The sequence below is a fragment of the Uloborus diversus genome, chromosome 1 (assembly GCF_026930045.1).
Source record: "Uloborus diversus isolate 005 chromosome 1, Udiv.v.3.1, whole genome shotgun sequence".
Taxonomy (NCBI): Eukaryota; Metazoa; Arthropoda; class Arachnida; order Araneae; family Uloboridae; genus Uloborus; species Uloborus diversus.
Genome location: NC_072731.1, coordinates 242,009,846 through 242,025,266, shown reverse-complemented (window position 1 = coordinate 242,025,266; position 15,421 = coordinate 242,009,846). Strand labels below are relative to the sequence as shown.

The window sequence follows — 15,421 nt, the reverse complement described above, 5'->3', positions numbered from 1 at the left end:
GAATAAAACTTCACTGATCACATGGACTACTAAAATTTATATTTTACTGGGGCGTAATGAATGTTTTCGTGGTCTTGGACCAGTGGACTACTGTTAATTTCGAGCCCTGGTGAGCCTTAGGCCTCACTGTTAGTTAGTCGGGCCCTTAAAATAACAATTATTGAGAATAGCCTTTATTTTCAGAAATAAGTTAAGACATACATAATTTTGGCTGAATTATTAAAATAGAGGTTCTTTGATGGAACGCAGTTAGGGGACATGTAATCTTCTTAAAAGAAAAGTTGAATATATAACAGTTGGGTTAGCAATTCATTCCTCGATAGAGTTCTAAGGGGCAGACCTAGATAAATAAAGACTAATGCACGAACGCTGTTCACAGAAAAGTTTCAAAATTAGCAGATAGTTTTGATATTTTTGAAACAATTGTATTCATTGAGAGTCATCTGTTGCTTGTCAATTCTGTGGTCCCTCCAGTTAATACTCAAAAAAGGTGTAAGTATAATTAAAAACATGTTGGGATTGCATAGTTGGCACTCCACTTGCATAACTCTACATTTTTGCAGTTGGGGGCAAGATAGAGGATGCAGTGTTTTTGCAGAAAATTCTTGCAAGTTTGAGTTCACAGACAGTTTTACATTTTATCTAGGTCTGCCAAGGGAATGACCCTAAACCCCTTGCAGCAAAATAGCAATGTGCAAGAATATTGACTATTTTCATGAGGATTTAAACAACACGTTCTAACAGGGAAAAAATGGTTTCTTAGTCAACAGAAACGCATCAGATTTTCGTAAACAATAACAAAATAACATGCCTAGTACACTAACAAACGTGAGAGTTACAATTGAGAAATGTTTCTAAAAATAATACTGGAGCTGAACAACCATGTTCTTTTTTACAGGAATATGAAATACCTCAATATTTCTAAATATAGAAAGCAAATAGTCACAAAATATAGGAATATTTCATACCTAATAAAAGACCAATGCATAAGCATTATTGGAAAAACCCTTTAAACACTCAAAAAACCCGCCATTACAATTCAGCATGCTTTATGGCACTTCATAATTTCTACAGCAACAACTACACAAAATAACTTACCTATATTAACAATTTTAATCCCTTCATCGTCTTCTAAGAACTTCAGAGCCACAGACACATTTTCCAACTTCTGAGAGCGGAAATTGGGACGTTTGTTATGTTTTGGAAGTCGTCTGCCGGACAAAACTTCAACTAATGCTATAAGACGTAACCCATCGGATAAATCAGTCTCTAAATTAGTGATGTTTTTATCCACGGTTTTGAGGTGTTCATTGGCCCATCTCGTGAAAGTATTTTGCTGGATTCGCTTCCAGACGGCATCTTCGGCCAAATCCCGTTCCATTTCGTCTGGCTCGTTTTCGGCCTGTCCACCCTGCGCCGGGTTCCCGTTCGTCGTCGTTGGCTGCTGCATTTTGTTTCGTTCTTGCCGCCGGTAGTGACCTCACACGAGAAAGCACTTCCGGAGATTCGCACTCTGGTGCTTCTTTTTTCCTCTCGCCTCCGGCGATTTAGTCTGGGAGGAGAGAAACAGATAATTAAGTAGGTTGTCAATCAACGCTTTAAGATAATTTTCGATCTAAATATATTTATGGCATTGTCATTAACTACCTGTTACACACGGCGAGATTTTGATCCTTTATTTCTCTGAATTCATAAACTAAAAACTGGTGTGAAAATAAATATAAATCCTGGCCTGTCATAAAGGAAGTGTCAAGGGGAAAGGCCCGTCATTACAAGGCCGTAGCCAGCGGGGGGAGGGGAATCAAGGGGTCAGAACCCACCCGCCCCCGAAATTTTTAAAGTTCCACATGCAAAAAAAAAAAAAATGCGTTTTTCGGACTTTAACTTAGGAAAATTCAAGTTGTCCACGACCCCCCCCCCCCCTCCAATATTACCAAAGATAGTCCAAACTTTCGTTTTTCAGGTTTCAATTCTGAAAAAATTTCCGGAGGAGCGCCGCCGCAAATTACTGAAAAAAAAGTGGCTCCCAAACCTCTTATCCCACAACATTACCGAAGATCTTCTAAACCTGTCTTTTTAAAAGCCAACTTCAAAATTTTTTCTGCGAAATGTCTCCCCCCCCCCTCTCTCCCCAACATCATTAAAGTTTATTCAGTAAATTACCGCCCATTAGCCAGGGCTAAAGTAGGCGGTGTATTTCACGTATCATTAAAGTTTGTTTTAAATTTAGTTTTCAGGGCTTGAATTTGGAAAATTTTCTTGAAAGGGTCTTCCAAACCTCTTCTCCCCAACATCATTGAAAGTCAACCAAAGTTACGTTTTTAGAGCTTCAATGGGTAAAGATTGCCGATCCCCTTAAGAGGACTCATCAGACAGAAAATTTCTAGCTTTCGGAAGAGAGAGAGAGAAAGCTGTAGCGTTTTCCTTCCCCTCTACGTGGAGCGGCTGACAGGTTTTGGGGGACGTCTTCCCCTCTATGCTGTCACCGCTCAAAATTTATTGGCAGGGGAAGAGGGTCCGTGTATAGTATTGGATGACCACATACAATTTTCTCTTTTAGCGCATTTTAGTTTCGACCGAAATCTTCTACACAATCGGTGTTTTGTGCCTAAATTTCCTTTCCTTATGCACTGAAACTCGAAATTTTGTTAATTTTATATTCGTTATTTGTTTTCTAAATTTGATTTATTAAAATGCTTTCACATGCTACTTTTTATGCACAAGAAGGATATGCAGTAGGATCATTAACATTTCGTTTTCCTTCGAAACGCAGCATTATCAATCTGCAAATCAAAAGCATTTGCAGGATTGATAAAACAAATTATGGATCACGTTGCGATTCGAATTTGGCGCTCTTGTTCATCAAATATTACCGCATCATTACCGCCAGCACCAGGCAAATGGGCGCGAAATTCCTGCAGTCTGGCTGAACTCACCAAAATGAAACAATTATTCAAAATTTGAGGAATGTGCCAAAACAAGGCCCCCACCCCCCTCCCAATTTTAAAGAAACGACTTAGACTTGAAATGATATTTTCGAATAAAAGCAAAACTGTTACTTTTGAAAACAGTTATATTCCAGTACTAGCTCTTACCCGCGGCTTCGCTCACGTTGATGTAGTTTTTTTCAATTGATTTAAGTTAATGGTCATTACAGGCAGAGGTCAAATAGTTACCAAAAAATTGTTTGTCTCTAGTTTCGTCGACATTTCAAATTGTCTGTCCCCTTAAATGTATCAAAAGGTATGATTAAAACTGAAAATTAGGGGGAAGGGGAGTAAATGAAATATCGGCAAAACTGAGAAGACACCCAAAAATCACAAAAAATAAATCACGAAAACGTTCAGGAGTTGCAAAGAAGTCATGGGTAATTCCCAAAACAAAACCTATTCGAGTGAGGTCAACTATTCTTAAATAAAGTGAAACAGTTCCCTTATAATCCCGATCTCCATCAAATGCATAATATCCAGCGCTACACCGACAATCTAAATTATTGTATAATGTATAACTTCTTACCGTAGAAATCGTCCCAAAATGGGATCAACAATGATGCTACCCGAAATGTTTCCAATAAACAGTAAAAATTTGGCAATTGTATGAAATTGTGTGCAAAGACAAAGTAATGGAAGTTTTTGCGCTGTTTATGAATTTGCGAATTATTTGGCGAATTATTTTACGTATTAACAAATTTAAAGAAATATTAAAGAAATGGCGATATTCGGTTACATGGTGAAAACCGAGAAACACAGTACTGCGTAGTCTTTAGCTTCAAAAACAGCGACAGTTGAAAAAAATGCCAAATGCCTTAGCTATTGAAATGATTCCACAAAAAAAGTTTGGCTAGATTCCAGCTGATCGATTAAATATACCCAGTCAATACAAATAAATAAAAAAAAAAAACCATTAATTGCCTCAAAGTTGCATTAAAATGGGAAAAAAATCAGCCAAATCCATGTATCATTTGCCAATCTTGTGCAAAAATCTTACTTCAAGATTTGACTTGAGAAAAGCCTTGAACAGTCACGAAAAGCAAAGATAGTCAACAATACAATAGTCGCTATCGACAGGGAGTTGAGATGATACACTAAATATTGTATTGAGTTAAGGAAAGCCTTCGAACATGGAACTAAAAAGCTCATAACTCGTTTTTTATTCTACTTAGAAATTTCGAACTTCAGCAGAAAAATCAGAGCTTTCGATGGACATATAATGTTAATATGTGCAAGTATTTTTTGATCCCCATATTAGAGAATTTATACTAAAATTGTGTTTTATTGCCCCCCAAAGGGGGTTTTGCCCCCCATAATGGGACGAAAACTACCCTATGTGTTATTCTGATGCATAAGCTATATTATTGGGAAGTTTCATCAAAATCCATTTAGTAGTTTTTGCGTGAAAGAGTAACAAACATCCATACATCCATACAGACAAACTTTCGCATATATAATAGTAGTAAGATTATTTTAATCTTTTGCAATCTATATTCTGTAGCATTTGATCTATTTCAGCCTCTGCTTCACATTTTAAAACTCGATTATGAAAATTACGTTTAAGAACTTCATTGGCCGCTGCGACACCATCGTTAACTTTCTAACCAGAAGTCAGTAAATTTAATAATCAATTAAATTTATTCTGATTTAATTAAACACACTGGTATGATAAATTATAAATTCATTTGTAGAAACGTGAATCGAAATAAAAGTAACGGAAAAAGAATGATTATGAAAATTTTTCCGCATTAATTTCCATATTTGTCAAGCTGTATGGGAATGACAGAATCCTTCCCCCCCCCCCCCCACACGCCACTTATCGAATTATCAGGGAACGTATTTTTCAGACTTGAAACATACTGTTTTAATTCATAGGGTAAATTTTAGAATTAGTAAAGCGTTCGAAAAAGAAAATCAAATTTGTTTCTGAAGTTTTTTAATCAGAGATTGCAATCTTGAATCATTACTTACCTTTTTTTTTCAATGTCCTTTTTTTCTCTTTTCGAATTTGTGCGTAGTAGTTGATTTATGTATGTTTTTAAAAGCAAGAGTTTTGAATAAATTTCAGGTTTTCTTTTCAGATTTTTTGTTTACGCTAAATGTTTCACGAAAAGATTACTAATGAATCGAAACAGTGTAAAAGTTATACCATAAGAACAGTGGCACCCAACCTGCGGCTCGAGGGACACATACGATCTGTGAAGTTGATACGTGTGGCCCGTGGTCTTCTTTAAACTCAACAAATCGAAAAGCACGTTTAATGAGAACGTCAAAAATTGAGCTAAATATTCAGAATTGGTTTCTGATAAACTGATGCAATTAAAAAAAGATGCATCAAGTAATGATTACATCAATCATTGGTTTTTAATTTTCATTCCTTTTTTCTCGTTTTCACACGTAATTAAAAAAAATGTTGAACATTTTCAAATTTTAGTTATTTTCTGAACCGCTAGAATCATTTTAATATGAGGTGTGGTCTCAAGTAGAAAAATGTTTGGCACCACTGCCATAAGAGATCAAAAAATCATCAAAAATATTTTTTATTTCAGTATGAAGTATGAGTTTAATAACTTTATTTCTGGAAACACTTCTGAAAACAATTGCAAAAAAATGTCCCTTGTGGCCCAAGCTCGCTTATTATAACTCCAGTTTATTACGTTTTATCTGAAGTTTGGATTTTTAAAGATTGGAAAGTTTTGTGTATTTGCATGAAATGAAATTACATACCTTTCCTAGCATCCGTTTTATTTCTACCTACATTCGTAGCATAAGATGGGAAAACGCAGAACTTCGAGGCTGTTAAGAAACCTCTCTCTAAATGTTAAAATTATGTGCTCAAACTTCACAATCATTATTTTTTACATAGGTGAAACCAAATGGGAGAGTAAAACCAATAAAATAAAAAATAATAAAAAGGCTTATTTTGGACCACTCTAATTTACCATGCTGTTTCGTATAAGCTGAAAAAGATGCCATCATAAACAGGGGCGGATACAGAAAAATCTTTTGGAGGAGACCCGAAAATTGAATCCCCTCCCCCCGCCTTTTCGATGTTTAACAACAGAGTTTTGATGACTTTATTTTTAATGGTTTTGCGGTCAATGAATCTACTTCTAAATATAGGAATATTATGCACTAATATATTTTGAATGTGGACGGAAAACATCTTCAACGTTTCAAGCCAATTAAATACTAAACCCAATTTAATATCACCGAGATGCTATACAATGAGCGGTTTTAATTAGGAACATTGAGGGAAATGTTATTAAATAAACCCATCTCTCATTTGAGTTTTATAAATTAATTTATATTTTAACTACAAAATATTATTTTAGTAAGAAAATCATAACTTCATAAAACATAAATTTTATTGAAGAATTCAGAAACTATTTCTGTGTGAATTTCAAAGCAGTTACTGATTGTTTTTAAAGTCATGACACAGTTGAGATAACATATTGTATTCTACATGCCGTTTCCATTAATAATCATGATTTTTCCAAGAAACTACCATCATGTGATTTCTATCATTTTGCATTTTTTATGAGCTGAAAATGAAATCTATTATTTGGCAAATAACTGCCTGGATCAAAATGACTTTTTTAGGCGAACCTGCACATTTTTTTTTTTAATGTTAATTATTGATTCCATAAAAGAAGAATTAGTAGATGAATGGTGATAAACATTCCCTAGAATTCGAAACCAGTGAGTTAAATGTATTCTGCCACTCTGGACCTCTGACTCTAGTATTACTTCTTTAGCAAACAAGAATGCTTTTATTCGAAATATGCTGTGTGTGTTTTGTGCCAATAACCTATATAAAAAATGCAAAAAAGAATTCAATTAAAAATAATTAATAAAATAGTTAAATTAATTCATCCCTTTGGGGGGGGGCACCCCTAAAATCCGCTACTGATCATAAACTTATGATTTGCTTTCTGACCCGCCATAACTCTTCTAGGTAAGCATATACATATGTATTTTTTTTAATGTTAATTACTAATTCAATGAAAAAAGAAGTAATAGACAAATCGCGATAATATATAACCCTTGGGTTTAAAACCATTGAGTTACATATCTTTTTTCTTACTATCCTTAAATTCCAATAATACTCGAAAAGCAAACAAAAGTGATAAGGGTAAGTTCAAATTTTCTTCTAGGTATATTCAAATATTCTTTCCTTTTTATATAATGTAATAATTTTAAAAAATATATAGTTACATTGTGACAAAATTAATTGAAAATTATTTAATGAGTGAGTTCAATTAATTTTATCCCTTCGAGAGAAGCACGTAAACTCTCAATCTCCTCCCCCCCCCCCCCCCCGAAGATTTGCAACTGCATTTAAATCGTGATGTAAATACTTTTAAAGCTTAAATTTTGTGTTTATATACATAATTTTACAAAAAAAAAAAACCCGCAATTATTTATTAAAAAATAAGCAAAATTAAATTTATGTAAGAGCGTCATTTTTGCCAGGTTTTTTCCTCGCAATTCTCAAGCGAAGGAAAAAATCTTTCCAGACAGCTCTTTAGGACAGTCGATCTGTGGAGAAGCAGGTGGAGAAGAAACACGCCCACAAGTGGGGTGCTGACCGTTTCCCCGAAAAGACCATAAATCACTTGCGTAGAGGCGAATCTCGTACCTTCGTAAAGGGGGATGGAAATTTTTAGTTTGTGAATTGGAATAGGCTCACCATTTATTTGATTACTGTTGTTCTATTAAAGCTATCGAAAATATTTTAACATCTTTAGAAAGCTGAGATTATACGCTATGCTTCTATTTTTTTAAAAATCCGAATACTCCTCCTGGTTCGTCAAAAATTCACCTTTTCTCAAAGTTCAACTTCAAGTTTGTATAAAAAATTTTTGAATTATTTTAATGAAAAACCGCAAAAATAGAAGCACTCTATAGTCGTCACAGATTAAGTCAAAAAAAGAAAAGTTTGAAAATCTCAATTTCCCGATGAGCTATCGCAAGAATGAGAAGACATTCTGCCCCGTAGGTTAACATAGGGATTCGAAAACCGGGAATCTGTCTGATGCGGCCTCTTAACGTTGCCATGGATGATATTACAATCGTATTTTGAAGATTTCAATTTCAAAAAATTCCCGGGGATTGGCCCCGAATCTCTCTTTCCTCAAACACTACCCACAGATAGTCTAAGAATGCTTTTTGTAACTATAATTTAAAAAAAAAAAGGGAGGGGGAGCCGCCGACGTCCCCCCCCCCCCGCCGAATTTTCCAGGGACAGCCCCAAATGCGTTTTTAAGGTTTCAAAAATTTCCAGGGGAGTGTCCGCAAAACAAATCCTTTGCCTTGTGTTATTACCAAATGTAGCCTGAATTGCTTTTTTTTTTTTTTTTGACATTGGGTCTAAATTGAGATACCGAACTCAGTGTCAGTTTGGCATATATTTCAAAATATTAAAAATGCTCTTAGGTCTTCTCCTCTCTTACAAACGATCACTTGGGCGCTCCTGACCCTCAGACCTCATGAAAAGTGATCGGTGGTATATATTACTAGTACGTATTTCATGTTCAACTTAAGCGCCAATTAACGGTCCTTATGTCATTGGTATCTTTCGCAATGGCGACATTTACGACACCACACATCTTTTTCTGAACCAATAAAACTTGTACATAATTAAATTTCGATTTCATGATATTATATTAATAAATTTAGATTACCTGAGAAAACACTTGCTCACATTTTGATAAAGTAAGGTTAACTCTCTGTAATTCAGTAAAATTTACTGTTCAAAAGAAAAAATTTCAAAAAAAAAAAAAAAAAAAAACAATAACACCGCCTACCCTCTCCTCCATTCCCCCCTTTCTTCCAAAAGTCTTTTCATTTTGAAGTGTTGCCCCCACCCCCAATCTTACTGCGATATGTCTTCCAAATACGCAATGTGCTTCAAAAATCATAGCAACAGGTGACTTTTTCATATTTTTGTCGAAAATATTTGAACGCCCCCCCCCCCTCCGAAATAAAATCCTGCCTACGGCCTTGCGTCATTACGAAGTTTACGGGGGGGGGGAGCGTATAGTCAACGTTCATTTATCGGAAAACAACAAAAAATCACACACACTGAAATGTAAAAACATTCATTTTTCAAAGCCAGAGGGCGAGGGGGCAATTGACCCACCTGACCAATCTAAAAGACTGACCAGCAAGGGGAAAAATGCCCTCTACCCTACCTTTGAGAAATTTAATAAGAAGGCGAACATTTACATAAAATCTTTAGTGGTTTTTGTTGTTGTTTTTTTTTAAATATTATTTGCATTGAGACATGCCCTATACTCCCCCCCCCCAGAAAAATTCAAGATAACGGATTTGAATAAATCATTTTATGAAACTAACTATAATGACAAAATAAAGCTACCGCAAATTACACGTGCAGTAAGCAGTAAAAATGGAGTGTTACACAGGGGCAACCACTATGTAAGGCGACTATAGTGGAGTTATAGCGGGTCTACCCCTATGGGAGGTTACTGCGATCTCACAAAAAACTTCTTATTCGACAAATTTTGACTGACGATTAAGAAAATTTGGAGAGATAGTATAGCTACACTGTAATTTCTTTATCTCTTTTTTATTTTGTCCAAAGGCGGCGATTGGGACGGAAAAGTGGGGGGCCAAGGAAAAAAAAAAATTGAATTTTGACCTGTTGAATTCAAATTATGTTTTTCGCAATCACGAGTGTGTGTGTGTATGCAGGCGTGTGTGTTTATGTGTGTGGGGGTATGTGTGTTTGTGTGTAGGGGGGGGGGGTATGTGTATGTGTGTAAGCATGTGTGTTTAGGTCTGTGTGCAGGTATGAGTGTGTGGGTAGTTGTGTGTATGAGTGTTTGTGCGTGGGGGGGGGGGGAATGTGTATGTGTATGTAAGCATATGTGTTTGTGTCTGTGTGCAGGTATGAGTGTGTGGATAGTGGTGTGTAGGTGTGTATGTAGGTGTCTGTATGTATGCGTGTGTGTGTTTTTGTGTGTTTATGTGTGTGTAGGCGTATGTATGTGTGTGTAAGTGTTTGCGTGTGTGTGTGTATAGGTGTGCATGTATGTATGCGTGTGTATGAAGGATATGGACGCAACCTGGAGACGGTTTTCGCTAGAGGAGCAGCATCGTGAGGCGGCCGGTCGACGGTGATGTTGCAGAGGGTGCTGGCGGGAAAATAAAATGATAGGACCTCGAAACAGTTAAATAAAAGCAATAAGCAATCGTGATTGCTAAAAAAACCACAACTAAAAGCCATAGGACTTTAACTGGCAGAAAAAAAAAATTAAAAGAGAGAGAGAGAGAGAAAAGTACAACATTTTTGAGGGTTGGTTTTGAGAGCAGATGAGTGGTAATTGATGTAAATCTAGCGACTTAACTCACGTTTTTATTAAGATTTTGATGAATTTTGTGCACAATAACTTTCCCTGATGAAGAAACACTTACACATGAATTACACTTACATTACTTACCCCAAAGTAGTTTCAAATATCAAACACTTGGTAATAATTTCATTGAACAAGTATGGCTTGTTTTTAAGTAAAGCAATTGATTTACTAATATCTAAACGATGAATACCTACATAGTAAAAGTTACTGCTTGTGCTAAATGTTTCGTAAACAGATATATGTACAAAGTAAAACAAATAAACATGCTTTGAAAATGTTGGCATTTCTGCTTTTTTTATAATTTTTAGAATTGGTTCCTAAATTGGAAAATAAAATAAATAATTGAACCATAAAAAGTAGGGGGCGGTTGCCCCCCCCCCCCATCCGAATTGGCACCACTGATTTGTCTATTGTCTCTTCGCTCTAGCTGTACATACACAGGAGCACAAGCAATTACTCCCCCTCCCTAGCTCTGAAAAGTTGATAATTTTACATTCAAGTGGTTAAGTTCCTTTTCGATAGAATTTGCATTAAGAATACTCCCCCCCCCCCTTGAGAACTTCGAAATGACGGGCCTGCGTACAGGAGTGGATACAGATTACAATTTTTAGGGTGTCATAAAGAATAATGACCCCCCCCCCCCCCCGACCCCATGAACAAACCTACAGTTTTGGATACGAAAAATTTCTGCAATTGCTTGGGTGTCAATAAAATGTATCAAATTGGTCAGGAATAAGGCACTTAATAGTGAGTAAAAAAGGTACTATGAGTTTCAGAAGTAATGAAAAGAAGTAGCATTTCAAATATTTACTGTTAAAAATAATTAATGAGTTGAAAAGATTACTTAATTCATTAACATTTTATTCATCAAGTGTTTGAACGCAATGTGGGCAGATAATATTATCGACGGTTTAGTGGAAGAGGGGGTGATTGACCCCCAAGATCCTCTCCGTGCATCCGCCCCTGCTTGTGTAATGCACCTTTATGTTTATTATTCAGTCAACTTTGGAGCTTTCTTCGGTACAGCTCCCCCCTCCCCCCGCAAAGAAAAAAATTAAACTCTGGGCCAGTAACGTAGCCAAGGGAAAGATGCATAAGGGGAAAGGGGAGTGTGGAGCCTCACCGAAATGAGATAATTCAAATCGCTCTTGAGGGTAGATGGGGGGGGGGGCTCATAGCAATGGGGCGGATCTATGTGGGTCAGAGGGGGCAATGCCCCCCCCAGTTTTGGGGGGACTTTAAGTTGTAACAGCACATTTTCCAAAATCTTAAAACAAAAAATCATGATTTTTTCCCCCTTTTTTCTTTTTTGAATAGTTCAGAAGGGAAAATGAAGAGATTAGCGAAAGTCCTTTTCTGATGGGGAAAACGAGCTGATGTCTGCATCACATAACTTCCTTTTACACCAACTTAATGTTATTTCCCCATTATTGGCAATTTTAATGTGATTCAATAGTTTACTTTCTAAATATCACCAACAGTGGCTAAATTGAAACCAGATTTAAAAAATAAATAAATATATATATATATTTTTAATCGCTAAATTTTGTCCCCAAGTTGGCGACAAAACTTGGCGACTAAAAGACTGGCGATATATCGCCAAGTGTCAGCCAAACTAAAACACCACTTGATTTTTCATCGAAATTAACAATGGTTTCCCTCCCAAAAAGGGGCAAAAGACCCCTTTAGAAACACCCGATTGCAACCAAAAGGGGAAGTGCACAACTAGACCCCAATAGGAGTCTACGTAAAAAATTTCAACTTTCTAGGACATACCTTTCTTGAGTTATGCGACACACATACGCACATACGTACATACGGACGTCACGAGAAACCTCGTTGTAATTAACTCGGGAATCGTCAAAATGGATATTTCGCGTGTGTATACGTTCTTAGGCATTTATCCACGTATTGTCGAGTCGGGAAAAAAAAAACTCAGCATTCATTCGAGGGTGAGCAAAATGGAAATTAAGGTCGATTTGTTGAGTGAAAATTTTTTCGCGAATACAATACTTCCTTTTTTGTAAAAGGAAGTAAAAATGAAAAGTGCTTTGAAAAACTAATTTTTATTTTCAACAAAGGCTTGAAAACCTTGAAAATTTGGAAAAGTGGCTACAAACCTTAATTTAAAATTTCTAACAAATGGGAGGGGTAAGGGTAGTAATGCCAAGATATGTCAAATTCAGCTTCTTGCTACATCCTGCGTCAAAAATGCAAAAATCATGGTTTTCACGTTTTGTAACATATCACTTAAAATGAATTTTTTATGACTAACATGTTTCAAATCTTGCTATTTTATTAATTCCGAATGTAGTACTATTTTCGAAACTCTTTCGTAATACTTGGTTTTATCTTACTCTTACTGCATATTGTTAATATGTGCTCGAAAAACAAAATGTTTTTTCAAGTGGGCTTCAATTTTATTTCTTACTAAGTGTATGAATTTTGAATTGCTCAAATGGGCAGTATGTTACTATCTTGTCATTTATTTTCTAAATCTGTACACCATTTCGTTTAAAGCATTAACTTACATTACAAAACATATTTAAAGAATAAAACTTTTTTAAAAAGTTGTTTGCCTATTTTTCCCCAAGATTTTTATCTATCCAGTTACCCTTTATAAGGCTTCAAAATGCAGAATTTTACATCCATTTTACAAAATTTCCTCCGGGGGAGAAATCTCCGGGACCCCCTAAAATTGGAGATATTCTATATCCCGCTTAAGAGGTAGCGTTGCGTGACTCTCTTGATACCAGTCCCCCTCTTAAGGTCAATTCAAAAAGGACAGCATGCAAACACATTAATAAGCATGGCCTTATGCATCACAGGAAAAAGACAAAAACATAAGGCGGGGAGGAGGGGGGCGTTAAAAATGTTGCTAAAAAAACTGTCCCCCTAGGACCTCATTCCTAAATCCGCCCATGCTCATAGCCCCAATGCCCCCCCCCCCTTCAGGATCTGCATAAGGTTTCAAAATGTGGAGGTTAATTCCACCTACCAGAACTCTTTACCTTTAGGCCATACTGCCAACACTAGTACATTAATTAGTGTACCCATGTAATGAAAACGTATGTACACACAAGCTATGACTCCTCACCCCCTCCCCTAAACGCCTCCATACATCATACACACACACCAGAGAAAAATTTAGCTGCGCCAGAGTCCTTGTGCAGATTTCTTACTTTTTTTTTAAAGGAAAAAAAAATATTCTTTGAATAATTAACTTTTCCGGAACTTCTCTTACACCAACGCTATAAGAAACACTAAAACCACAGTTATGTAAAACCTCAAAGAGCGTTGGCGAATTCGTATGACTCTTGCCATCATTAAGCTAGCAGGTGAGCTATAAATAGAGGTAGGGAACTTGGAGCAACTTAACAAAATAATTTTCCATTACATCACGATGAGCCTAAAACACGTGAATAAAACAGCTGAGAGCAGCTCGAAGCTGTTTTACGACAGAAAAAAACATTTCTGATGATCTTACATCATAAAAAAGTTCTCCCGCCTTAATATATATTTCCTTTCTCTCTTCTCTCTTTTCTTTTCTCCCCTTTCTTTTCTTATTTTTAAATTTAGTAGATCGTCAAAAATGTAAACTACAGTGGCAGCCGCTTTTTTGGATCATGTGTGTTCTGAACAGTTTTGATTCCTATGAATAAATAGTTACCCGGCAGGTTTGCTTCACGTCCCGGAAAAAGATTAATTTGATTACAAAAGACCAAAAAGGTCAAAAAATAGTTAGCCGTGAATGATTATTTAGGATAATTACTTTATCATTTGTACCATTGACTTGTAAAATCAATATACCGGATTAGCTTGTGAGGATTTCTACAAGATTAAAACCAAAAAAAGACTCTAAAAGTCTAAAAAATAAAAAGTGTATCTAAATTTTTTTTAAATTTTTTATTCCACAATCAAAGTGTTTTTTTAACTGAAATAAATTGTAAATATTTACATTTTGGCGGAAGTGAAATGTTCAAATTTTATCTGCTAACGTCATTTTTTATTACCCCTGTTTTAGGTTCATAATTAATAACCATTTATTCATAGCATTGAGAATAAACTGCACTATAAAACGCTCCAAAAATTAGGCAGGGGTGTGTACCTCTTTGAATACTAGCGACGAAGGAGGGGGGGATGGCATTCCAGTGTCCCGGTTGAACATTTCAGAAATCTGGCAATCCTAGTTATAGATCTTGGTATTATAAATAATTCATTCAATGAAATTTAATACAAAGATTAAAAAGGAAGCCATCGCACTTCCTGATGGGTCTCTTCAATTTCAAACTGTCATTTGTGGGTTAAAGAAAAAAAAGAAGAAAAAACGTACGTCATGAGGTGAAGAAGGCAGAAAACAAATTTGCATTATGCATGACAAGCAACAACGTCACTTGAGAAGAAAGTCAGTGAAAACCATTCTACAGGTGCTAGTTACGCTGTGCGTTGAACCAGAACTGTGCGAAAAAAGCCTCTGAACTGTCAAAGGAGTACATGGTCAGCACAGTGGTTCAAAAATACATGTAAAAAAAAAAGTTTCTCAGAGATACCGGGACACTCCTCAATATTTTTAGACTTGTGGACAGAAATATACTGGAAGAATTTTAGCTTTCCATTTCAACTGAAAGAGGTTCACCTAGTTTCGGAAATCCCCTATAATAATTACTTATTACGTATAATTTTTTCTAATTTTGGGAGCATCCCGGGGCCCCTGGACTCCTTATATACATGCCCTTGTCTTTAACCGACCTTTAACTGTTATTAGCGATCCTTTTAAAGTATTGATTATCTTTGCAAACAGAGGTCATCCACATTTTATTGTTATACGTATGTTTAAGCAAGAACTTCTTTGTATACAACATTTTTAGTTCTTTTTTTCTGGTGCTAAAATTATTAAGCTGCTTGATGAACTGACTTTGCAGCAAGCTACATAAAATTGGCCGTGTGAAAAAAAGTCTTCTCTTAAATCGATCCCTGCTACTTTTAATGCCTGTCCTTGTGACTTACTAACGGTTATTGCAAAGCAAACTTTTACAGGAAACTGCACTC

At 35.9% G+C, this 15,421-nt stretch overlaps 1 protein-coding gene across 1 annotated transcript in view; it reads right to left on the bottom strand.

Annotated features, from left to right (window-relative positions):
- The window catches only part of LOC129234215 (filamin-A-like), a 195,353-nt gene extending 193,800 nt beyond the window's left edge, over positions 1-1,553 (bottom strand). The window contains exon 1 of the mRNA XM_054868138.1: positions 1,099-1,553. Coding sequence (XP_054724113.1) covers positions 1,099-1,450 — 352 coding nt within the window. The 5' untranslated portion in view covers positions 1,451-1,553. The remainder of the gene's footprint in view (positions 1-1,098) is intronic.
- Between the last annotated feature and the right edge of the window lie 13,868 nt (positions 1,554-15,421).